The sequence below is a fragment of the Malaclemys terrapin genome, chromosome 2 (genome assembly GCF_027887155.1).
Source record: "Malaclemys terrapin pileata isolate rMalTer1 chromosome 2, rMalTer1.hap1, whole genome shotgun sequence".
In the NCBI taxonomy this organism is placed as follows: domain Eukaryota; kingdom Metazoa; phylum Chordata; order Testudines; family Emydidae; genus Malaclemys; species Malaclemys terrapin.
Genome location: NC_071506.1, coordinates 231,924,142 through 231,950,840, shown reverse-complemented (window position 1 = coordinate 231,950,840; position 26,699 = coordinate 231,924,142). Strand labels below are relative to the sequence as shown.

Here is a 26,699-nt window from a genome sequence, read left to right as displayed (position 1 = left end):
ATGAGATTTGTGATCATTTTCAAGCAATTTTTTTCTGAACATTAAAACTGAATTAATTGCCAAAAAGCTCTAAAGAAGAGGTGGAAGGGTGTTGCTATACTTTATATTATTTACAATGCCACCAAAGCACAATTTGACAGCAAAGAGAATGGTGGTGAAGTTCTTTGGATTAGGCTACAAAGAAAGAAAAATAAATGAGAAACAACAAGTATCTGCAAGGACCAGATGAAAATGAGAGTGACAAATGTATGGCCCAATTCTCAGGCAACTGGAAACCGTGGGATACCACTCTTATGGGAGAATTTATATTCCTATAGATTTGTTGGGCAGAAAGTGAAGTCAAACATGCATCAAAGCTGTTTTCTACATAAAAAGAAACAATTTTATGATGTAAAAAGTGGGACCTGTGAGTACAGGAGAAGCATCCTGTATTTACTTCTTACCAGCAGAGAGGAACTGGTTGAGAATGGTAGAGAAGCTTGAAACCAGAAACCACGAATCACGTCAATTTAGCTAGTACAAGGAATGAAGCGGTACAAGATATGTGTACATAATGGAGCAATTCAAGGGTAGTAGATTTCAGAAAATGAAGTGTTGAGGAACTAAGTATTTGAGTAAAGTCAGATTAGAGCAATTACGAAAATCAACATGTGGAATAAGGCTGTGGAATCTGAAAAGGCAGCAGAACTAAGACACAACAGACAATTTCTCTGAAAGAGGAGTCTGCAAACAAATAGCATCCAATGTAACTTCACAAGGGGCTGCTCAAAGATCTCAGTTTAAAAAGTCAATTCCCCACCCCTCAAAAATCTCCTATCCCCTGGAATCCAAGGGGTAAAGGAAAAAGAATACAAAAAGACAATTAAGATTTGTAGGTTAACCTTAATAAAGAAGAGCACAACATCTTAATGCTATACAAAACAGTTAGAAGGAATAACAAGTCATTTTATAAAAAATAGCAGGTGAGGGAATAGTATTACAGAGAAAGTGAGGAGAGTAATACCATTAATGATAATGCAGACACGGATGGGATACTGAAATCATTTTTAAAATATGGCTTCAAGAAGAAAAATAATGAAAAGACGTTTGGACAATTAGATTTTATAGAAACAGCTAAAGAAGAGGTAATGGATTGTTTGAAAAACTTGATGATACACAAAGTCAACTGGTTTGATGATATGCAGCTCTTCATATTAAGAAAATCTGCATACAAACCTATTGTACCACTAATGATGCCTCCTGACATGCCTCTCCTCTCCTCTCTCACCATGCCCTATCTTCCCCTTTAACTGCCAGTTGGGCTGTTTTTCTTCCCTTTTCTTGATCACTGTTATATTGTCTCCCTCCACCTTTCTACTGCTTTGGACTCCCCTTCCCTATGTGCACATGACACTCCTCAACATCTCTCTGGAACACTACTCAGCCTCTCTCCCATCTACCCTTGACTTCCTCCGCTTTGTCCCTGAACATGGAGTAAAATGTAGCTGTGGTGGGATTAAACGTCCAAGTGCTGCTTCCTTTTTAACCTGTAGTCCTATCAGAAAGGATCTGTCCATTCCATAACCACAGCTAAAGCTCTCCATACTGCCAAAATATAATGGGCCAAATCCTGAAGTCCTTAAATCAGTGAAGTCAGAGAGTTTGTTAGAGTAAAATTAAAAAAAAAAAAAAAAAACTTTACTCAGGACTTGCTCTGATATGTTTAACCCTTCTCTCCAACATAGTCAGACTCCTTTGTTTGAATCCTAAGGCACCCCAACCCATTTTCTGAATCTTGCCATGTCCCAACTGTATCATTGCCTAGTCTTGCCACATCTCAATTTTGTCAAGCTTCATACAAGCAACTGCCCTGATAGTTTCTGACACTGGGTGTTTTCTTAGGCACTTGCCAATTAAACCAACTTGTTACCTGCATGGGACTGTCTTCTGCACCAGTCTTAACACTTCGTTGGGACAGTCTTTTCTTTTCCACTCACAGTAACACGAACTAAAGATAAGCTTCATATCTTCCTCAATTTTGCCTTAGTACCATTTCTGTTTAGTAAGGCTGTAGCGGGGCGGCCTGGCTTCCAGGCGCCCCAGGAAGGGATGAGCCAGAAAAGCCGCCAGAGTGGGCGGAGCCACCGCGGCCTGTCCCCGCCCCCCGGAAGTCAAGGGGCGGGACAGGAAGTATAAAGGCCAGGCCCCAGCGCTCAGTAGCTGGCCGGCAGCGGGAGAGGACAGACGCTGGTGCCCGAGCTCCCGCGGACCTGAGCCTGCCGAGAGCCCGGTACTCAGAGGAGGACTGGCCGAGCCTGCCGAGAGCCCGGTATCCAGAGGAGGACTGGCCGAGCCGGCCGAGAGCCCGGTATCCTGAGGAGGACTGGCCGAGCCTGCCGAGAGCCCGGTACCCTGAGGAGGACTGGCCGAGCCTGCCGAGAGCCCGGTATCCTGAGGAGCAGTCTGAGCTTCCCCCCGCCGAGGGCCCAGAGGGAGCGACAGACCTACCTGGTGCTCGGGGCCCGGAGGAGCCCATGATCTGTGACCCAGCAGACGGAACTCAGGAGGAGCAGGTACCCATGGAGGAGGAGATGGGAAGTGGCCCAGGGATAGCAGACCCCGAACCCATGTCAGTGTGTTGCGGTCAGGATCCCCACTGACTGCGCGGCAGATGGACTGCTGCGGATAGGGCCCCGGGCTGGAACACAGTGGAGTGGGTGGGCCTGTGTTCCCCCCTGCCACCCCGCGCCGGGTGGCAGTCTCTCCTCCTCCTTGTCCAAGGGGCCTGGGCCCCTGACAGACTATCCGTTGGCTGCCCCGCCCTGACCTAGGGCCTGGGCTAACCCAAACTGACCCAGCCCCTGCTACAAGGCCTGGGCCACTGACTGACTATTGGTGTGCTGCCCCGCCCTGACCCAGGGCCGGAGCTGTTAATGGTGTGCTCAGCCCCTGCATAAGGGCCTGAGCCCTGAACTGTCAATTGTGTGCTCAGTCCCTGCATAAGGGCCTGAGCTCAGAACTGTTAATTGTGTGCTCAGCCCCTGCACAAAGGGCCTGAGCCCAGAACTGTTAATTGGCCGCTCAGCCCCTGCACAAAGGGGCCTGAGCCCAGAACTGTTAATTGGCCGCTCAGCCCCTGCACAAAGGGGCCTGAGCCCAAAACTGTTCATTGTCTGCTCAGCCCCTGCACAAAGGGCCTGAGCTCAGAACTGGGAATTGTCTGCTCAGCCCCTGCACAAAGGGCCTGAGCTCAGAACTGTTAATTGTCTGCTCAGCCCCTGCACAAAGGGCCTGAGCTCAGAACTGTGAATTGTCTGCTCAGCCCCTGCATAAGGGCCTGAGCCCTGAACTGTCAATTGGGTGCTTAGCCCCTACCCAAAGGTCGGGGCCCTGAACTGTTATTCGCTTTGTAGCGGGGCGGCCTGGCTTTCAGGCGCCCCAGGAAGGAATGAGCCCCACCCCGGAACTACTACACGTGGCAAGCCAGGCAGGAGTTCCGCCCAGGATGTGGGCGCGAACCCTCGACTCCGGGGAGAGAGGGGCCGGGGGAGAAAGATCCCCCTCCCGAGACATGGATCTGTCCCAGCTCTTGGCCCTGGTGACAGAAACCCAGGAGCGGCAGCAGGCGGCCCAGCTGCAACAGCAAAGGGAGCAGCAGGCCGCCCAGCTGCAACAGCAGCAGCAGCTCATGGAGCAGCTTGGAGCTCAGCGGAACCAGCTCGTGCAAGACCTGGTCACCCAGCAGCAGGAGTTCCAGCGGGAATGTCTCCAACAACTCGCCGCGACGCTGGCCCGACCCGGAGAGGCACAGCCTGGAGGCGCAGCCGGGACTACGCGGCCCAGCCCCCCGATCCGGCTGACGAAAATGGTACCCGGTGATGACCCCGAAGCCTTTCTCGTCACATTCGAGCGGGTGGCCGTCGTCGCCGGTTGGGCCCCGGAGCTATGGGCTTCCATATTAGCCCCATACCTGACTGGGACGGCGCAGATGGTCTACCGAGGCCTGTCGGTGGAAGCCGCCCAAGACTACAGCCAAGTAAAGGCTGCCATTCTCGATGCCCTGGATGTGAGCCCCGAGACTTTCCGCCAGCGGTTTAGGAGTCTGACCTACCCCACGGGGGCCCGACCTTGGCAGGTGGCCCAGGAACTCCGGGAAACCTGCAAGCGGTGGTTACAACCCGAGCACCGAACATCGGAGGAGGTAATGGAACAGGTGCTGCTAGAGCAGTTCACCCATGTTCTTCCACCACGGGGGCGGGCCTGGGTCCTCCGCCACCGACCAGCGACCCTGGCCGCTGCCGTGTCACTAATGGAGGACTTCCTCGTGGCTGACACGCCGATAGGCCCGGGACTCCGAGGGGCCCCACCCGGGGCGGAGCGCCCTACCCCCGAGAAGAAAGGGACACCCGCTCGAGCGGGTTCACGGATTTCCTCCCGGGAAGCAGAGGGTTGGACTCGGGCCCCGGTGGCACCCGGGCGACCCGCTCGGATCCCGACCCCCATAGGGCAAAAAGACCACCGAAGTCCACCGGGACCTCCCCCTGGCGTCCGGCCCCGAACGGGGCAGGCCACCCTGGGGCCCTGTTTCTCCTGCGGGGAATACGGCCACCTCCAGCGGGATTGCCCAGGGCTGGAGTGTACCTTTGGCCAGGTCTGTGCAGGGGAGGCTCGGGCCCGTCCTTCCCAGGCGGCTAAGATCACCGTGCCGGTGGTCCTTGAAGGATATCCGACAGTGGCCCTCCTCGACTCGGGCTGCGGACAGACGCTAGTCCGCCAACGCTTCGGCCCCCCGGCTGACGCCCGATTGGGTGAAATTCGCCTGCAGTGCATCCATGGGGACGTACGGCCCTACCGGAGTACCCGGGCCCAGCTGACGATCGAGGGGGTCACCCGATCAATGGTGGTGGGACTGGCCCCACGACTGGCATACCCCGTGATCCTGGGCCAAGACTGGCCAGAGTTTCCAGCAATCCTCCGCCAGCACGCAGGAGATGACCCGCGGGCCGTGCCCGCCTTAGAAGGGGAGGCCCCCGAGAGTGAAGGAGAGGAGAGGGAAACCCCCGAGCCAACCAGCTCGGCCGGAGAACCAGAGGATGCTCCCCCAGGCGCGGCGACAGATTCCTCGCCCACCACGGACTTCTGCCGGGACCAACGGGCCGACCCCACACTGCAGCGAGTATACGAACAATTGGCCATGGCGAATGGGACTGTCCTCGACCCCGGTCGAGCGGCCCAGTGGCCACACTTTGAGTTGCGGCAAGACCGCCTGTATCGGGTCGAGCGGGACCCCCACACGGGGGAGACCCGAACCCAACTCCTCATTCCCCGGCGTGATCGACAGTCCGTCATGAAGTTGGCCCACGACGTCCCCGCGGCTGGGCACCTCGGTCACGAGAAAACCCTGGCCCGGATTTTGGGACGCTTCTTCTGGCCAGGGGTGTACCAGGAGGTGAAGAACTACTGTAATTCCTGCCCGCGCTGCCAGTTGGCCGCCCCGGCCCGGACTCCCAAGGCCCCGTTGATCCCGATGCCCCTGATTGAGACACCCTTCGAGCGCGTGGCCATGGACCTGGTGGGGCCCCTTCCCAAAAGCAGTGCAGGGTTTCAATACATGTTGGTGATGTTAGACTATGCGACCCGGTTCCCCGAGGCAATTCCCCTCCGGAACATTACAGCCCGCACCATCGCTGATGAGCTAGTGAAGATTTTTGCCCGTGTCGGCCTACCCCGCGAGATCCTCACGGATCAAGGGACAAACTTTACGTCGCGGTTGCTCCGCCAGGTGTGTGAGCTTCTGGGGGTCAAGCAGCTGCGAACGTCAGTCTATCATCCCCAGACGGACGGGCTGGTCGAGAGGTTTAACCGGACCTTAAAAGACATGCTCCGTAAGTTCCCCCCGGAGGACCTTCGCCGATGGGACCAGCTACTCCCACCCTTGCTCCTAGCGGTCCGAGAGGTCCCCCAGTCGTCGACGAAATTCTCGCCGTTCGAGCTGCTCTACGGCCGTCGACCACGAGGCCTATGGGACCTAGTGAGGGAAACTTGGGAGCAAACCCCCTCACCGGCCCAGGGCCTCTTAAAGTATGTGATCCAGCTCCAGGAGCGTCTTAAGCAGGCTGGAGACCGGGCCCAAGAGAATTTGAAAGCCGCCCAGGAGACTCAAGCCCAGGCCTACAACCGGGACGCCCAAGCACGGGACTTCTTACCCGGAGACCGGGTATTACTCCTTCTCCCCTCCAGTGAGTCGAAGGTTCTGGCTCGCTGGCAAGGACCATATGAGGTGGTCCGGAAAGTGGGCCCGGTTACATATGAGATCGACCAGCCCGACCGGAAGAAGCGGATACAGCAGTACCACATCAACCTGCTCAAGCCCTGGCGGGAACGAGAAGGGCTTTTGATTAACCCCTACCCACCAGAACCCGAGCTAGGGCCCCAGGTAGCCCATACCCGGGACCCTGAGGAACCCCAACTTGGGGAGACCCTGACGGAGGAACAACTCAAGCAAACCCGGTGCCTCCTACGAGCATTCCGTCACACCTTCACTGCCCAACCAGGAGCCACCTCCCTGGTGTACCATAGGATCCAAACGGAGCCGGGGGTGGTGATTCGCGGCGCGACCAGACCCTTGCCTTATCACCGGAGAGGCGCCGTGGATGAGGAAGTACGGGCGATGCTGGACCTGGGCGTGATTGAACCCTCGCACAGCGAGTGGCGAAGCCCCATCGTATTGGTACCGAAGCCCGACGGCTCCCAACGGTTCTGCATCGACTTTAGACGTGTGAACGCCATCTCCAAGTTCGATGCCTACCCCATGCCCCAGATAGACGAGCTGTTGGCTCGGTTAGGAGGAGCTCGTTACATCACGACCCTGGACCTCAGCAAGGGGTATTGGCAAATCCCCCTGGATCCTACTTCAAGGGAGAAAACTGCGTTCGCCACCCCTACGGGCCTATACCAATTTACTCGAATGCCCTTCGGCCTCCACGGAGCCCCGGCCACGTTTCAGCGCCTGATGGACCGCCTCCTCCAACCCCATCAAGACTACGCGGCGGCCTATTTGGACGACGTAGTCATTTACAGCCCGCAGTGGGAAAACCATCTGGAACAGGTCGCCGCCGTCCTGAGGTCCTTGCGGGCTGCCGGGTTAACGGCTAACCCGAAGAAGTGTTGCATCGGCCGACAAGAAACTAAGTATCTGGGGTACGCTATCGGGCACAGCCAGGTGAAACCACTGGTGGACAAAGTGCAGGCCATTGCGACCTGCCCCCCGCCCACCACGAAACGGCAAGTACGCCAGTTTCTGGGGCTAGCGGGGTATTATCGACGCTTCATTCCCCACTTTGCGGCTATCGCAGCCCCCTTGACGGGACTCTTAACGAAGGAAAGCCCCTGGCAAGTGGTCTGGACCCGTGAGTGTGACGAAGCCTTTCAAGCCCTCAAGAGAAGCCTGTGTCAAGAGCCAGTCTTATATAGCCCCAATTTCAAGCAGGCCTTCATCCTGCAAACCGACGCTTCGGAGGTGGGTCTCGGGGCAGTCCTCTCCCAAGAGGTTGGCGGCGAAGAGCACCCGGTCCTTTACATCAGTCGGAAACTCTTCCCCCGAGAAAAGAACTATGCCGTGGTGGAAAAGGAAGCCCTAGCCGCGAAGTGGGCTTGTGACGCCCTGCGGTACTATCTCCTGGGAGCCCCTTTCATCTTAATCACCGACCACTCTGCTCTCCAGTGGTTGGCCCGCATGAAGGACCATAATATGCGGCTGCAGCGGTGGTACTTAGCGCTGCAACCTTATGCCTTCACCGTTCGCCATCGGGCTGGGAGAGACCACGCAAACGCCGACTTCCTTTCCCGCCTAGGAGGTATGGAAGGGTCTGGCCCCGGTACCCGGGAGCCAGCCTTGAGGGGGGGGCCGTGTAGCGGGGTGGCCTGGCTTCCAGGCGCCCCAGGAAGGGATGAGCCAGAAAAGCCGCCAGAGTGGGCGGAGCCACCGCGGCCTGTCCCCGCCCCCCGGAAGTCAAGGGGCGGGACAGGAAGTATAAAGGCCAGGCCCCAGCGCTCAGTAGCTGGCCGGCAGCGGGAGAGGACAGACGCTGGTGCCCGAGCTCCCGCGGACCTGAGCCTGCCGAGAGCCCGGTACTCAGAGGAGGACTGGCCGAGCCTGCCGAGAGCCCGGTATCCAGAGGAGGACTGGCCGAGCCGGCCGAGAGCCCGGTATCCAGAGGAGGACTGGCCGAGCCGGCCGAGAGCCCGGTATCCAGAGGAGGACTGGCCGAGCCTGCCGAGAGCCCGGTACCCTGAGGAGGACTGGCCGAGCCTGCCGAGAGCCCGGTATCCTGAGGAGCAGTCTGAGCTTCCCCCCGCCGAGGGCCCAGAGGGAGCGACAGACCTACCTGGTGCTCGGGGCCCGGAGGAGCCCATGATCTGTGACCCAGCAGACGGAACTCAGGAGGAGCAGGTACCCATGGAGGAGGAGATGGGAAGTGGCCCGGGGATAGCAGACCCCGAACCCATGTCAGTGTGTTGCGGTCAGGATCCCCACTGACTGCGCGGCAGATGGACTGCTGCGGATAGGGCCCCGGGCTGGAACACAGTGGAGTGGGTGGGCCTATGTTCCCCCCTGCCACCCCGCGCCGGGTAGCAGTCTCTCCTCCTCCTTGTCCAAGGGGCCTGGGCCCCTGACAGACTATCCGTTGGCTGCCCCGCCCTGACCTAGGGCCTGGGCTAACCCAAACTGACCCAGCCCCTGCTACAAGGCCTGGGCCACTGACTGACTATTGGTGTGCTGCCCCGCCCTGACCCAGGGCCGGAGCTGTTAATGGTGTGCTCAGCCCCTGCATAAGGGCCTGAGCCCTGAACTGTCAATTGTGTGCTCAGTCCCTGCATAAGGGCCTGAGCTCAGAACTGTTAATTGTGTGCTCAGCCCCTGCACAAAGGGCCTGAGCTCAGAACTGTTAATTGTCTGCTCAGCCCCTGCACAAAGGGGCCTGAGCCCAGAACTGTTAATTGGCCGCTCAGCCCCTGCACAAAGGGGCCTGAGCCCAGAACTGTTAATTGGCCGCTCAGCCCCTGCACAAAGGGGCCTGAGCCCAGAACTGTTCATTGTCTGCTCAGCCCCTGCACAAAGGGCCTGAGCCCTGAACTGTCAATTGGGTGCTTAGCCCCTACCCAAAGGTCGGGGCCCTGAACTGTTATTCGCTTTGTAGCGGGGCGGCCTGGCTTTCAGGCGCCCCAGGAAGGAACGAGCCCCACCCCGGAACTACTACAAAGGCATTCTCACTTCAAATTAAAGATTTCTTATCATTGCTATTGAGAAAGATATGGCTATTTCCTGCACTATTCTTGGGAGACCTTATTGATTAAATTTTTAAGTATCTTTGGGGTCCATTGTCTGAAATGAATGGTCTATTATTGTCTGGATATAAAGAAAGAAGGAAAGGAGACACTTGATATAGAATTTAATCAGGCCGCAACTTTATCATATATAGGCCGGCAGATAAAGTGTACAGTGCAGGCAAATCCATGTTTATTCAAATCATTATCTGGGGCTTCCAACAGCCCCCCTTCATTTTCCATCCTGGTTCCCCCAGCCAACCCGTGGCTTGGAACTTACCATCCACCCCACTCGTAGGTGGTTAAGGTGGCTATGAGAACGGGGAGAGGGGTTGGCTCCCTGCCGTACCAATCATAGGAGTCCCCAACTTCCCTCACCCATGCTGTTCCTTTATCCAGCATCTCCTTTTAAGTCCTTTACCAGGCCATTTATCTGGTCACTGGATGCCTTCCCTATGGAGAACCTGCACAGACATTCACCAGGAGGCACCAGCAATTTGCTCCTTCCCAGACGTCTCCCAATGGCCTCTTGTATAGCAGCCCCAATAGGTAAAGCCCTATTCTCCCAAAAGAACCCATTGTCCCTTGCACCATGCCAGGTAGGTGCCAGCAGCTGAGTTGTCCTCGACCAGGTACCGCAACAACCGCCATCCGTGGTGGGCAGTATAGGTGAAAAGCACCCTTAAATTGAAAGAACTCATTAAAAAACAATGTCTTGAATAGCTCAGCTGTGTGCCCGGAGCCAAGAATCTCCATGCCACTGACTACATCATATGCCGAGGTTCCATAGAGCCAGCGGCATCTGCTTGGATTCGTTGCTAGCTCCTGGTGCAAGCTCACGAAATCTGTCAAACTGGAAACGAGACAAGGCATCTGCTATGCCATTATCCATGCCCGGCACGTGCGTGGGAGAAAAACAGATGCTGAGGTTTAAACATTGTAGAACAAATGCCCTCACCAACTTCATAACCCTGTGCGATCTGGAAGTTTGGCGATTGATAACCTGTACCACTGCCATATTGTTGCACCAGAAGCACACCCTTTTATTAGCCAGCTCCGGTCCCCAAATAACCACCACAATGAAAATGGGAAAAAATTCCAAGAAAGTCAGATCACGCACCACCCCTTTTTGCGTCCAGATGGCAGGCTTTTTCTGGGCACACCACCTGCCTTGATAAAACACCCCAAAACCTGTATCCCCTGCAGCATCTGACTGGATTTTTAAACCTCTTGTCATAGCCATTCTGCGCCCTCCACAATGGTACCCCATTAAAGTGACTCCTTCATCTCTCTAGTGGCTCGTATGTAATGGTGTGACCTGGCTATGCCCACTCTTGCTGCTGCCATCCGGGCACAAAATGCCCTCCTTGGGGCAACAACCCTGCAGACAAAGTTCAGGTGCCCCAGAATAGGTTGCAGATCTTGTAGTGAGTTTCTTGGCTCCTACTGCTCTCCTGAACAATCCCAATAGCTCGTGAAGCTTATCCTGAGGGAGCCACGATATGCCCTCCCTGCTGTCCAGCTCGATCCCCAAGTAGGTCAATGTAGCCTGTTTTTATTTCCACTAGGGGTACCCCAAACTGTTTAGCCAGGACCTGAAATATGTTCAATAGGTGAACATGCTCATTTGACCCGGCTTATCCTGCAAACAAAAAATCATCCAAATAATGCACTACTTGGCATAGTCCCACTGCCCACATCACTGCCCAGTGCAACATTGTACTACATTTTTCAAATGCTGAACAGGACACCGAACAGCCCATGGGCATAGCCTTGTCAAAATAAAATTGTCCCTCAAAAAAGAAACCCAGGAGCTCAAAGTCCAATGAGTAAACTGGCAGCAGTCGAAAAGCAGATTTGATATCGCACTTAGCCATTAGTGCCCCTGGGCCACAAGCCCTAACCATACAAACTGCTTTGTCAATGGAGGAATAACGCACGGAATATAGTGCCAAATCTATCCCATCATTAACAGAGCCACCTCGTGGGTAAGACAGGTGATGAATTAATTGGTATGTCTCTTGAGTCCTCTTGGGGACCAAACCCAGAAGGGAAATCCTCAAGTTTTCTATGGGTAATTGGCCCAGCCACCCTGCCCTCCTTTAATTCCTGTATAATCTTCTCTTGAACAATATGTCCCATCCCAGTTATTGACCTTCATTTTTTTGACATCACATGAGTCTTACTCCCCACAAAGGGGATCCGAAATCCCACAGTAAACCCCTCCCACAAATATGCCCCATCTGCCTTGTTAGGGTAGTCCCATAGGAGAACCCTTAACTCTTCCGGCCTAACTGGCATTGGTGCCCATGCTCATTGCACTGCTCCCAGTTCGTTCCCCTCCCCAGCTTGCGTTCTGTGTCCCAGACCCTGTTCCAACCGAGCCAGACCTGCAATTGGCACTTGAGCCACCCCCAGTCCTGTTTCCTCCTTGTGATCATCCCTTACCGCTCTGGCAAGAACGGGCTGAATGGGTCCCAAAACATGCCTCACAAACGTGCCTGAATTTACAGATGCTGCAAAAACAGCCACCATCATTAAATGCCCAGCAAATATTATTACATGACTTAGGCCCCTCCCAAACTTGCTGTGATATGAACAAGCTCGGGAGGGGCCTGAGTCATGCAAGAACTCCTTGCCCCCTTGCCATCATCCACTCCAACCAGAGAGTGTGATGAGGTATGTCCCACCTTATCCCAGTTTGTGTTGCTGGCCTTAATTGAAACTGCTCATCCCACTTTAAGTGTGGTGCAGTCATTATTGTGGGCCTGGATTGTATGTAATCTCTTGATGTGGAATATGTGACAGATGCGACACCTGGCGGATCAAAGGTCTATATTGAACAATGTGCCAGGCAACAATGGACTTTTGAAACAAAAACTGTTGGGTTTTCCTCAGGAATATTTACGGAGAGGTGAATGCAAATTCCCCACCTCTGCTTATGCAAAAACTCAGTCTTTTGAAGCTACATCCTGAGAAGGGGGGGCTTTGTCTGCTGATCACCAATTACATGAGGCCCAGCTCAAAGGCCCAAGCTGTATAAAGGAAAGACTGAACTATTCCTTGTTGTTCTGATTCTGAGAGAGTTATGAACTTGTAACCCCATGAAAAAACAACTTATGCATTTTGAAAGACCTACACCTACCAGAGCCCAAGACTGGAATTGAGGTGATCTCTGGTAAGCTTTTTCACATGCATGTAGGTTCTCTTATTGTTTTAATATGTTTTCTCAGTAATATTTTCACCTTAAGAATATATGTGCTTGTTTATAAGTAGCTGTGTGGTAACTTATAACTGCAGGCAATATACTGGGCATAGACTCTGGAGAGAAAGCTAAATGCAGATGATGGCCTTTTAGGCAGTCTGGCTTGCTGGGGATATCATAATGTAGGTAGGAAAAACCCCAGTCAGGAGGCAGAGAGACACAGGTCTCCGCCCAAGAGAGGTAATGGCTGGGAGACAAAAGCCTAAAACTGCATGCCCTTGGTAGACCATAGGGAAGCAATACAGGTGCAGTTGCCCTAAACTGTGAAAGCTACAAAGTACAACACAAAGCTATCATTATAAATGCAAAGAAAATAAATTTGCAGTACTATGGTTCACCTGTCTACAATGTATTAGGGATGGAACTGAATAAAATATTTAAAAAATTGTATACAAATGTACGATTCACTCAAAATAAAAGGCAGTTCCACTCCCACATTCTTCTAACAGCAACTGTAAGTAAAATAAGAATTCACAGAAATACACCTGCATTTTTTCAGGAGTGTTTACACACATCAAGAATGATGATTTCCCCTTCCCTGCAAAGATGTCATTACATGGTTATGAATTAACAGTGACTTTTGTTTGTATTACCCAAATGCTGAGAAATCTGAGCTGCAAACTTCCTAGTTTCACTGCCATGGACATAGCAACATTATGAGAATTCATAGTTCATGCTGGAACAGTATGTAATGCAGCATATTAGGCATTTAAGATCATTCAGTGTTCAATTAACTTCAGGGCAAATAGAATTCATACAGATTTATTTTTAAAACTTGCTGTGAAAAAATATATGCAATCTCTGTTTTCACTAAAAAATTATGCTTTCAGCAACTTGAAAGAACATCTTGTGAAGTGCTTAGGAAAGTGTGAAAAAATTATGGAAATTATAGCCTGCAGACTGAGGTATACGAAGTCTGAAAAATTAAAAAGGAGGGGAAAATTAAATAATCTACAAAGGCAAGAAATCTACAAAAGCAAAAAAATCTAGGTTAACACTGAAACTTCAATCTTAACCTGACCCCTTTGCGCTGAGGTACTGTCATTCATAGAATGCTTCAGCACAGATTATTCAGTGACATTTCTCATCACCTCCTCTCTAGAATCATACCCAATCTTTTAAATAAATGTGTATGTGTATGTATATATATATATATATACACAAACCCATGGCACTCTATCATTTGAGCAATGGCTAAGTCAAGCTTAAAGGTAAAGTTAGTCAAAACTAGTTAGATTCTTGCAAATCTACAAACAAACCTGAATGAAGATTAATACCCTATCAAGGTCCTAGAAAGTTACCTTTTTAATGGCAAACAGCAGTCTTCAGCTTTTAAGCATAACTTTTTTTTAATTACACAAACACACACACACACACACACACACACACTTACTTTCTTTTTCAAAATATTTGCATGACATGGCCCCCCTCAAGCCATCACTGAAATGCTTCCCCTTTACAAGCACATATCGTTAGCTGACCTGTGTTCTACTCTCAATTCTACAATGAATTCAACAGAATGTCCATGCTGTGGCTGCAACACGTCAAGCTAATTTCTTATGTGCTTTCCCTTACCACAGAAAAGCACACAAGAGTGTAGAGAATAGATAAACTATTCTGGAAACTTGGTATGGTTCATCATGCAGAACTTCCAAGGTATCACTCTCTCATGGAAGAAGGGTTTCTATCTGTGCAGATGGAGAGGGGAGGATGGGGATGGAATGACTGCCATTAGGTGTCCAGTCTGTGGATATAAACTTTCTTCAAAGGTCCATAGTTCTTCATAGAACACAACAAACCAAACCAAAGCTATTATTGCCCACTTAACAAACACAAAACTCTATGCACACAAAAACAATCATCACACTCAACACTGTGCATACTATCATTTGCATATAAAGAAGAGAGGGAGCAATATTTGTGGTGGCAGACAAGGAAGAGTTTGCTTCCATTCAGCAGTGATTATTATGGGCACCCATTGCCACATAGTGGAAACATGCCATTGGTTAGGGTCTGCCCTGCCTTCCTAGCCCTGACTGATAATCCTGCATCATCTACATATGCCCTTTGATAAAAACAGAACTCACAGAAGTGTTTTTCAGAACCTTTCACATGTGCTCTCCATATAATATGGAATATAATTCCTGATTTCCATAAACTGAGGCTAGAAGTCTGTCACTACATTTGTACATACCTCCAAAATTGGGATTTGGCCCCATACATGGATAAGCAGGTGTCTATCCAGCCAACTGTGCATATGGAATGCCCAATCTGCAAGTACACATTGATAAGCATGCATGCAAAAGTAGTTACAGAAGCAGGGCTCTGTTAATTAAAAAAAAATCAGGCTCTAAATTACAAAATTCTTGTTGAGAAGCTACTTTTAAAGTTTACATGTTTGAACTAGAGTTCAAAGATACTTACCCTAGGGGCAGTAGTCCTAATAGAGATTTTTTAGGATATTTTGTATTATCCAGATCTCATTTCTAAATGAATCAGCCTGACTACAAGAGGAGGTTTCTTTACTTATAGGCTATTAAAAAATAGACATGTGCCACCTTGTCTGCATACTCTGCAAGTTCATACCTGCTGAACTAAAGAAAAGCATTAATGTTACTGTTTATAAAATGAATGGTACTGGGGTTTTGTGACTTAAGGAAGTGAGAAAATAAATAAGTATGTTTTAAGAAAACAGTTTCAGAAGATAGTGATTCATGAAGCTATTTATATATTGCACTGCACTGCTCTGAATACGAATGCTACATTTGTGTTTTCCTTACCTACATCAGAGTTCAGTTTAGTGGGCTGGAATTTGTCTATCATCAAGTCTCATTTAGCCAGCAGCTGAAAACCTAGTTCTGCTCTTCTGAAGCATTTGGGACTTGTTAGCTTTAAGAATATATGTGCTTGTTAGCTTTTCTTGCATAGGTAGAATTACATTTGTAACGTGGATGACTAAGGAATAAGTCACCTAATTACTGTCGGATGATGAATTGTCACTTCTTTCACACAGTATTCTACAGCCAAGTACTTATCTTTACAACAATTTTTATTTTATTTAATTATATTAAATTACAATTAGGCAATTAATCAAAGAAAAATTATAGAAATGCAAGAGTATCCTGTAATAAATAAAACATCAAAATAAGTCATTATCCAGAAAGTCCATGAGACCATCACTGGAAAAGTGTATTAAAAAGAAAACTATTCCTTAGACAAGCTGTGCTCTGCCATAAGTATAAATTTGACATTTTGGCTCATAAAGAATAAACTCTTTAAAGATTTGTTTATCCAAGATCATAACTCAAAGCAAAAAGATTCCATCTGCAGTCAGAAAGTGAAGACTTCTCCAAATTATTCTCATCAGAACGCATACCTTCGCCGAAACTTAAACGGATTTCCTTACTGCCTAACTGAGTTAAAAGAAAAGCATTAGCATTGCTTAAAGGTCAAGGATGTCGTCTGTGACAGACGATGTGCACTACAGAACTTTTAGCATGTGTGTAAATCATGGCCTGTTTTGAACAGAGGCCCAAAGGAGTAAGGAGGCACCAACTACCTGTATCATGAGTAGCAGCAGGACAGGGGAAAACAGACTCTGAAGAGCCACTACATCGTAAGAGGCTCCCGTTCCCTGATGTGCATGACAGCAAAGCTGCACCAGTGTGTCAGGTGGTGTACGCTGCACTGGATCTAGATCAGGTGCAGTTTGCTCCCTCCCAGAGCAGTGGAGAAACCAGAGAAAATCAGTCTTCTGGGTTGTTCAATAGTGTGCTGCCTCTTACTCTGGGCTTATGGTAAAGCCATGATTTAGCACAAAATTATTAAATATTCTTTAGCCACAAATCACAAAACATCACAAAAGTCGCTGAAAGAAAATTAATGCTATCTTTTATAATTCAATAGGATTATATTTTTAACTGTATTTAAAAAACTTTGAAACATACAAAATGTTGGTAGATCCTGAAAACCCTCACTCAAACTAGTAGCTCGAAGTCATATAAGTAGTTCCATTGATGCAGTACAACATGCTGGCCCTACATGTTCAATGCAAAAAATAAAGTATAGTTCACTTTAAAATTATGTTAAAGGCAGTAAAAATGAAGACAGACATAATTTAAGGTGACAGTTTGGGGATAAATTGCCATTATATGTTTGTGATAGATGGGATAGTTAAGGGTGAAATGGTGCAGGATGAGTGGAAAATGAGAAAAACATAATATGGAGACTTGGGTATGGTGGGTTTTTAAAACTAAATATTGATTCTTTAGCCAAGATATGGTCAGCCTATTAAATTAAGTACGGTTTTGGACTGTTTGCATTGTTTATGTAAATCTAGTTCAGCTATGTTACTCTTGGCATTTCTAACCACTTAAATAATTTATATCAGTCTGAGCACCCAGAGCAGCCTTGGGTGGGCTCAACAAGTTTGAGTGACAAAAGTACAATGCTTCTTTGTTAAGTGGATGTTTATAAATTCAGTATCAAAACAAAACATATTAAGGTAAAAATCACGAGCCCTGTACTATACACACTCTATTGATTTTAATGTGAATTCCTCTCACGGAAAGCTTGCAGGCTCTGTCTGTGGCCAGCTTCTCAGCTGGCATAAATTGGCATAGCTCCATTCACATCATGCCAGCTGAGGATGTGACCACTGATTATATAATGCTTAACTACTGTTCTGTTACCAGTTTATTGCCCCAGTTTGACTTTGATCCCACAAACACACTTGTTCTTAACTGCAAGCATATGAGAACTCCTGCTAAAGTCAGTGCGTGTACTCATACTTAAATATGTGCACAAGGGCTTGTGGGATTTGGACCTATATTATTCAAACTGGAAAAAAAAATCTAATTACTTTTCAGTATTGTAACATCTGGTTAATTTTTGCATTTCTTTTAGCATGGACACCTCATTTTTATTACTTTCTATCTTTGAATTCACAGCATAATACATAGGCATGAAATACAGGAATTAAAAGGAATATTGTTATCTAGTTATATCATATGATCTTCTTCCTGATTTTACCAGGTCACAAATTCCAGTTAATTTCACATTAGAGTTCTCATGCACTAATACAGTGCAGCAATATTTTACGCCTAAACCATACATTATTTGTTTTTTCAAAAACAATAAAATAAAATTTTAAACAAAATTTGTGGAACCATTCCTAATGGACTTAGATTTTGCAAATTCTTGGTTTTTTACAAAAATCTGGGTTTCACATTAAATGTTACCTGTCAGTTTCCCTTTAAATATTGGTGGCAAGAAAGAGGGGAAAAATACAGTAATCATAGAACAGTCAAGCAGGGCAGTTTGTACTACTAATAATGTTTTGGAATAAGTCTGCACAGTATAAAGCACTAAATATACAAAAATATATGCCAACATTCTATAAATTTTAAGCTGACCTTTGTGTGTACTCAATATAAAAGTTATAAATTAACTGTCTTGTTAGTATAATAGCCATATCTTTTTACAACATTTTCACTTCTAAAGTCACAAATATTTTTTCAAATATTCTACATATTCTTTATAGTCTAAATATTCTTTAATCTTTACAAATATGAGTAACATAGATAGATAGATAGATAGATATAAACACTACGACTATATAAATAATAAATAACATAAAGTTGGTATTTTTAAAAGAACTAACCAGAGCAGTTGTATGGTTATTGTTTCTTGTGGTGATAAATTTAAAATAGTGTTATTCTAAATTCTGGGTTTGATTTGAGAATTATATGAACTGACAGTCACAAGGAAAAACACATACCCTTAATAATTGATTCAGCAGCATACAGATCCCGCTTGTAGGTTACCTAAAGGACAGAAAAACCTCATTAGACTTAACAGAGCAAGAAGGAATGTAAAACCAATAAAATAGTGCCCTGAAGGCAATTCTTTATATTAGTACCATAAACAAATGATATAGTCAATTTCTTAATTACAGTAAATACCACTGGCAAATGTAAGAACATAAGTTACAACAATCACAAGAAATGCTATAGAATCACACTTTGTTGTTAAATATATAGATGTGTTTAGAGCTCATTTAAAACTATCACATGTTTTGTAACTCTTTAGGGAGCCATAACAAGCATGTTATCCTTTAGATCAGGGGTAGGCAACCTAGGGCATGCGTGACAAAGGCGGCACGCGAGCTGATTTTCAGTGGCACTCACACTGCCTGGGTCCTGGCCACCAGTTCGGGGGGCTCTGCATTTTAATGTAATTTTAAATGAAGCTTCTTAAACATTTTAAAAACCTTATTTACTTTACATACAACAATAGTTTAGTTATATATTATAGACTTATAGAAAGAGACCTTCTAAAAACGTTAAAATGTATTACCGGCATGTGAAACCTTAAATTAGAGTGAATAAATGAAGACTCGACACACCACTTCTGAAAGGTTGCCGACCCTGCTCTAGATATTTCACTATGGTTTCATACTGGGATTTTCATAATCTAGACTAGGTGGTAGTACTGCTGAAAAGGACCAGGGAGTTATAGTGGATCACAAACTGAATATGAGTCAACAGTATGATGCAGCTGTGAAAAAAACTAATATCATTCTGAGGTATACTAACCGTAGTGTCATATGTAAGACATGGGAGGTTATTGTCCTGCTCTACTAGGCACTGGTGAGGCCTCAGCTGCAGTACTGTGTCCAATTATGGGCACCACACTTTAGGAAAGATGTGAACAAATTGGAGAGAGTCCAGAGGAAAGCAACAAAGATGATAAAAGGTTTAGAAAACCTGACCTATGGGGAAAGGTTAAAAAAACTGGGCATGTTTAGTCTTGAGAAAAGAAGACTGAGAAACGACCTGATAACATCCTTTAAATATGTTAAGGGCTGTTATAAAGGGAATGGTCATCAATTGTTCTCCATGTCCATGAAGATAGGAGAAGTAGTAATGGGCTTAATCTGCAGCAAGAGAGATTTAGGTTAGACATTAGGAAAAACTTTCTAACTATAAGAATAGTTAAATACTGTAATAGGTTATCAAGAGAGGTTGTGGAATCTCCGTCACAAATACATGGTCTAGGTTTTCTTGGTCCTTCTTCACTGCAGGGGCTAGATTTGATAACCTCCCATGGTCCGTTCCAGTTCTATATTTCTACAATTCTATGAAAGTGATCTATTGCCCATGTATCCATGTTGATTGCCGTTCATTATATTACCCTCCTTTAATTCTGTATTAATAGAGTCCTGTATCAGCCATTGTGTTATTTTGTTTAGGACTAATGTCAGGATAATTAATCTATAATTACCAGGGTTATCCCATTTACCCTTTTTTAAATATTGGCACAATATTTGCTTTCTTCCAGTTCTCTGGAACTTCCTCAGTGATCCAAGACTTATTGAAAAATAAATATTAATGTTCCAGAGATCTTCTCTGCCAGCTCTATTAAAGCTTGCAGATGCAAGTTATCCAGTTGTGATTTTAAAATGTCTAGCTATAATAGCTGCAGTTTAGTATCGTCAGTTGCTGTAAGAGTGAAAAATATGTCATCATCTGATATATTTACATCATCTGGCTTTTAACCAAATACAGAACAGAAATGTTATTGATCATTTTTGCCTTTTCTGTATTATTACTGATAATTCTACCTTTTCCATCTAATAACAGACCAATATCATTGCTAAGATTCTTAGTGTTCTTAATATACTTTAAAAACTCCTCCTTATTGCCTTTAACTCTGCTGGCCATAGATTTCGCCTTGTGTCCTTTGCATCCCTTATCAATTTTTTACAATTCCAAGCTTCTGATTTATATGAATTACTATCAACTTTCCCTTTCTTCGATTGGTTTTATACATATAATTTTTTCATAGCTGCCTTCACTTGCCCTTTAAGCCAGGTCTGTTTTAAAACCAGCATGGTGTTCTTCCCTGATTGTGGATTTGTGGCCTTTTGGGTATCTAGTAAAATGTTCTTAAGCAATTCCCAATATAATTCACATTTTTCTGATTAAATTATTTTGCTCTGCTGATCTCTCTCGTAATTCTTGTCAGCTTTGTGAATGATTCTCACTCCAAAAATGAATATGTCACAAACTTGAAAATAAAATTAAATAATACATAAAACATTCATAGAACAAAGGTAGCAAAAAGACAGTGCTCACATTTAAAAGCTTTGCCATGAGTAGTTATTAAACATAAGCAATCATGATATAGATAACAGTCAGGTGAAACAACCTGAAGTAATTAAAAGGAACAGTACTATATGCATGTAAAAATCACCTTTTCTGTGATTGCATCAGGTTAAGCCATACTTAATGGGAGGTAGATAGCATTTCAAATAATTAAAGGGTGATGGCAGGATGGCAGAACTGCTCTGAGGCAACAACAGATAAGGAATCTTCCTAAGACTTTTAGATTCAGTCACCCTGATCTCAAGAGGTGGGATGGAAGAGATGGCTTACTAATGGACCTCTCTCTGTTAGTAGCAGCTCTATATTTCATCATCTGTTTAGTGTAGCAGCCTTTGGGTGAGTACCTTGAGATTGGCCCCCACTACTACACATGTCTTGGCAAGAATTAAAGAATGGAAAAAGGACAATTTCTCTCAGACAGAATCCAAAGATAGATACTGAAGATTATGGTAAAAGAAAGGTGTTCTGAAGGAATATCAGTTGATGGATTGTGGCTTACTAAGGACCTAAAAACCTCTACAAAAAATGTGTGGAGCAGAGACAGAGAAAGACAGAGAGTGTGAGTGTCTGTCTCAGCATTTTTAATTACTTTAAAAACTGTTTCCCATCGGAGGAGGGATAATAGACTGAAGATATTCTATTCCAGATACTCTGAAATTTCAAGAACCCTTTGAAGCATCATTATTGTGTCAGTTCTCCTTCATTAGGGTGGAGTTCATTTTCTCTGTTGGAAGTAAGAAGACTGATGTTGATCTCGCTGAAGACATCAGTTCTTGGCATGTGTAATATAATTCATCAGAGCACCAAAAAGCTTCAGAGAAAAGCCAGTAACCATAATAAAATAAACATTCACTGTGTGTAACAGGCTAATGTAGATCTTAATATATAGCTGAGGACAATTCTGCAAGATGATGAGCACAATTCAGGATTGAGCCTGAAGTATGGCAGAATCTTTTCTTTAGGGAGGCTTAATAAGAAAACAAATGGTAGTTTGTGCTTCTGAAAAAATATTCCAGATGTATTTTCTTTCTGGAACTTAGGCTTTTGCTAGATTTTAAAAGAGCAATTCCAAAAATTCCAAAATAGCTTTCTTGGGGGTTCAGTTTAAATGTTACAAGCAAGCAAAAGCATCTGGGGTTAACACAGAGGAGTCCACTAGCCATAAGAAATAAAGAGAAATAAACCTAATCGCGTCTTTCTAAAAACATTTCTGATCTACTCACACATCTGGGGGTTCCAAATAAGTAGTTTTAGGTATGATCTGATGTTTTATGATCATACCTGGCTTAAAGCTTCTGATAGCATAACTGCTCCCTATTCCCCTCTTTCCTGGAGAACAACAACAGAGACAAAGGGGTAGTGTTTTTCCCCCCCATTTTAAAAAGTTCTAGCCTTCCCATTGGCTCTTTTGGTCAGGTGTCCACTCCCTTTCCTTTACCCGGGGGACTTTTTAACCCTTTACAGGTAAAGCAAGCAGAGTACAGCCACCAAGAGGGACTTTATAGCTAACTGGCTGGGTGGGTGTCCATAAAAGGGAGCTACCTCTCCTCCTTCATTTATCCTTCATTTATCACAACTATGAAGATGGTTTTGGTGGAAATCATAAGACGACAACATAAGAATCACTGGAATATCAACAGACAACAAAGTATCCCTATTAAGTCTGTAGAGTGGTTTCTAACAAGTCAATCAACTTGGCTGTTAAAAGGTCCCTATAAATTACACAGGGCTCAAGTTGGCGACTCAAAAGAACAGGTACACCATCCCACCACCTCTTTTAAGATGTCATCTTGTTCTCCAGATTATCAGATTTCATTTTTTAAAAAACTAAATCTTTAATCTTTATGGTTGCAAGGAAACCTCCAAAAAGCAACCCATGTGTCACCAAAGCAGCGACATCTGCCAGAGATTGTAGGGAGCCTAAAACAATAGCGCCAACCAGGGCCACCCAGAGGGGGGGGAGGCAAGTGGGGCAATTTGCCCCAGGCCTCGGACCCCACAAGGGCCCCCACGAGAGTTTTCGACGGGTCTTCGGCAGCAGGTCCTTCAGTCAGGGCTGGCTCCAGGGTTTTGGCCGCCCCAAGCAGCCCAAAAAAAAAAAAAAAAAAAAAGCCGCGATCGCGATCTGCGGTGGCAATTCGGCGGAAGGTCCTTCGCTCCAAGAGGGAGTGAGGGACTGTCCGCCGAATTGCCGCCAAATAGCTGGATGTGCCGCCCCTCTCCGAAGTGGCCGCCCCAAGCACCTGCTTGGTAAGCTGGTGCCTGGAGCCGGCCCTGCCTTCAGTGGCGCCAAACACACTCAGATCGAGTGAAGGACCCGCTGCCGGAGACCTGGAGCTTCTTCCACTCTGAGTCTTTGGCGGCAGTTCGGCGGCGGGTCCTTCACTTGCTCCGGGACCCGCCGCCAAAGTGTCCCGAAGACCTGGAGGGAAGGACCCCTGCCACTAAAGACCCCAGGCTCCCTGAATCCTCTGGGTGGCCCTGGCGCCAACAGGCATGATTTGCTCCTCTACAACTCTAGGAGGTAGTAACTCAATAGATGCCAAATAATAATAATGTGAAGGTCAGAATTATTAACCATGTCACTGCTGGTCAAAGCATGTATGAAAGGAGAGGGAGGATCATATTATGAATATCTACTGTGAGTGACCTCTCTTTTTGGCACCATAAATGGATGGTGTGCTTGGGCAAGTTCCCCTAGTCAAAATGAAGTCAAGACTAAGGAGCCTAGAAAGGCATCTGAGCTCCTTCAATGGGGAACCACGCCCAATGAGCCCATATTATCTATGAATACTAACTGCATCTGTTCAAAATAAAAAAAATGAAAAAAATCTGAGGACTCCTAAATGTTCATAAATCTATTGGGGTTTTTTTGGTACTTTGTGGTAGCAAAGGCTTCTCTTTCTCATGTGTACCTTGCTTGTGTTAATCACTTCTTGGTGACTTTAATGGTGTACTTGGGACTGCATCTTAACTCTATTCAGAAAGTGACAGAATGCATGTTTAAGCAGGGAACCTTACAACATATTGTATTGGTACTCTGTGGTCTGCATTGGTTGCCGGTTGGTTTCTGACTGAGTTTAAGGAGTTTGCATTTACCTATAAAGCCTTAAATGGCCTGATATTTGTCTGAGAGATAACCTCTCTGCCCATGCTACACTGTGAAGGTTGTGATCGATTGAGGCAGTCAAAATTGAGCCCCTTTGATATGAAAGAAAGAGGTTGCTATCAAGGAGTTAGCCAAAAGACCCTATAGCTTTGGAACTTGTTTCTCACTTATGTGCAATAGCTCAAATGTGTGGACCTTCAGTGTCTTTTTATTTGGGTTTTTGTGGATGAAGACCTTTTGGGGGGGACAGTATTTAAGGAGGCTGAGATACTTTCCCCTCATCTTACTGTACTGATTAATTAGTTACTACTATACATTATAGGGCTGCTACATATTAAATAGCTCTTAAGGCACCTAGAATTTGGGACAGCTACCGTTTTATTCCACCTATATACCCAAATAAACATAGAGAGCCGCTACCTGGGAGCTCAATCCACATCATTATGCAGCTTTGCTCTCTTAATATAGTTTCCAAATCTGATGCTTACTTCAGGAGTGCAGTCCCAGTCACTGTTCAGTACCCACTGAAGTCAACTGGAATCTCTCCACTGAGTTTAATGGGCACTGAATCAGGCCCCAAGTTTTCTCCTCAAAACCAGCTCCTTAGAAAGTTGTTTCTGCTTATCAATTTCCTAAAGATGGGAATCTGTATTGGCAATAAAGTAAGCAGAAAGAAGCAACCCATCTTATGCACACTCACCAGCTTCCATCCCCACTCTTGTGGAGTTTACTCAAGAGTCTGAAGAATTAAAAGGACCCAAGGGTGCATCTGGGGGTCACACTTCTTGATATGACCTCTCATGGAATGTTGCAAAGCTTAAGGTGAACTCCATGAAGTCTCACCATATTCAGAACTTTCCAAAGGGTTCCAAGCCAGCAGACCTCAAGAGTGTGACTCTGTACTGACAATCTACACGAAGAACTGCAAATACAGGAATAACTTCTTTCTACAACTCTTAATTGGGTAAGAATTATTTCTTTAAATGCCTCCAATCTTTATATTTATACATTATCCATCAACTGTTATAAACCATTCCCAAGTTTTTAGAATTTTTAAACTTGTAAAACAAAGGCATAATTACTGTAACATCTTAGGAATTTTAATATTTTGTAATTATCTGATATTTTAGCTGGTGTGGTGTTTTTGCTAAAAAATAAATAAATAAAAGAAAATCAATATCGCTCTTACCTTCCAGAGGTCAGGTGATCCTTCAATAAGTTTGGCATTTGTTTTACAGTATTTTAGAGCCAAGTGCAAACATTCTGTCCCGTAATCCAGGTCATAATCACTACACTGTGGCAATTAAAACAAGAACAAATTTGTTTTTATTATATTTAAGAGTATAATTAACATATTAATGGTCTAAACAACAAAATATTTTGTCTAGTTTAACCACATTTTGCGTCCTTACAATCCTATTCACAGCTCTGGCACCTTAATAGTTAGGTTAGGACTGAGGCGCTTTGGCACAGTTATGCTGGGAAGCCTACCCTGTTCACACTATGCCAGACTCCAGTAATTTATGGACTTTCATGAGTCTAGATAGACTTGCCACACCATTAGGTACTGAACTTTGATGATCAGAAGTTAAAGTTATGAAAAGTTGCTGATGAGGGAATTATGGAAATAGTTTAATAGTAAACTTCATAAGTATGTGGAGCTGGGTACCTAGCAGTGGAAGAATTGGCATTTTCATTGTCCCTTTTGTCTTTTGAAGTGTGGGAGATGGAGGGCAAGGGAGTTAAATGGGATTTTCCACATCCCTTACAGATCTGTGCATCTCCCATTTATTTGTTCCCATTTTTACACACATACAGAGCCCTACAGTAACAAGGCTCTATGTTATATCCACAAGTTTTCAGATGAAGACAAGTGACTGGAATTCCATTTGCTTTCCTATCAGCATGAAACGGCACTCTCCCAAAACACCCTTCTTCTCCCCTCATACCCTTCAAGTAGCTGAGCACATCTAATTATTGAGGACTTGAAAGGCAAGAATATTAGGACTGGAATGCAAAATTAGGGGACAGATTCTCCCCTGAGCCAAGCTACACTCATCACAAAGCATGGACTGAGGTTTATGACTCCCTGAATCTCAAGCTGTACTGGCCCTGATGTAAGTTAAGCAGCCCTTAGGCTATATTACACTCCCTAAAGGACCACAAACCAACTCAGAATTGTGTTAGAACTCTGCACCATCTCCCAGCACAGGGATGTAAGGGGTGAGGATGGCATAGGAGACAGCACTGCAGGGGAAATTCCCATGTGGCTAGATTATGTTCTATTTGTACAGATCAAGCAGCGCAAAGTGTCCAAACCTCTAGAATCTAACAGCCTCCTGTACACAAATTTCACTATTAAATTATTCTTCCTTGAATTTGGTGGGCATTGCAAGGGTGCCAGGCTCAGTGTAGAGAAGTTGTTTATCATGTTCAGTTTAGGAACACATAGTTAACATAAATGGTTCTAAATTTTGACCTAGGGTACGACTCATACCATGCAAATGCTCCAGAATAACTCTGAAGATATTATTTAAAAATAAGCGTTCACATGTAAAATACATAGGAAAAAGTTTTCTTCTTCCAAGCTCTGAGTAATTAAAATATGGTATGATTACACAATTAAATGTAGCAGACAGCAATTTAGAAGAGGAAAACCAAACCAGAACACTGTTACACAGCAGTGGGCAGGGGGTAAACCCAAACTATTTATATTCATATACCTCAGTACTGACATATAAGCACCATAAGCAGGAGTATGAAATTGAGAATTTTATGGGGCAACAGAGAAAGTAACCTGATACAATTATTTTAGATTTCCCCCCTCCCCTTTCTTTTCTTTCTTGTTCAA

At 45.8% G+C, this 26,699-nt stretch overlaps 1 protein-coding gene across 2 annotated transcripts in view; it reads right to left on the bottom strand.

The window, feature by feature from the left end:
- Positions 1-26,699, bottom strand: part of CRPPA (CDP-L-ribitol pyrophosphorylase A) — a 185,638-nt gene that overhangs the window by 89,498 nt on the left and 69,441 nt on the right. The window contains exons 4-6 of one of the 2 annotated variants that reach the window (XM_054020279.1): positions 25,038-25,142; positions 18,351-18,396; positions 15,678-15,980 (exon numbers count right to left, since the gene is read on the bottom strand). In XM_054020279.1, the coding sequence (XP_053876254.1) occupies positions 15,859-15,980; positions 18,351-18,396; positions 25,038-25,142 (273 nt within the window). In that variant the 3' untranslated portion in view covers positions 15,678-15,858. Of the gene's footprint in view, positions 1-15,677; positions 15,981-18,350; positions 18,397-25,037; positions 25,143-26,699 lie in introns of those variants that run through there. The other variant, XM_054020278.1, reaches the window with a different exon arrangement.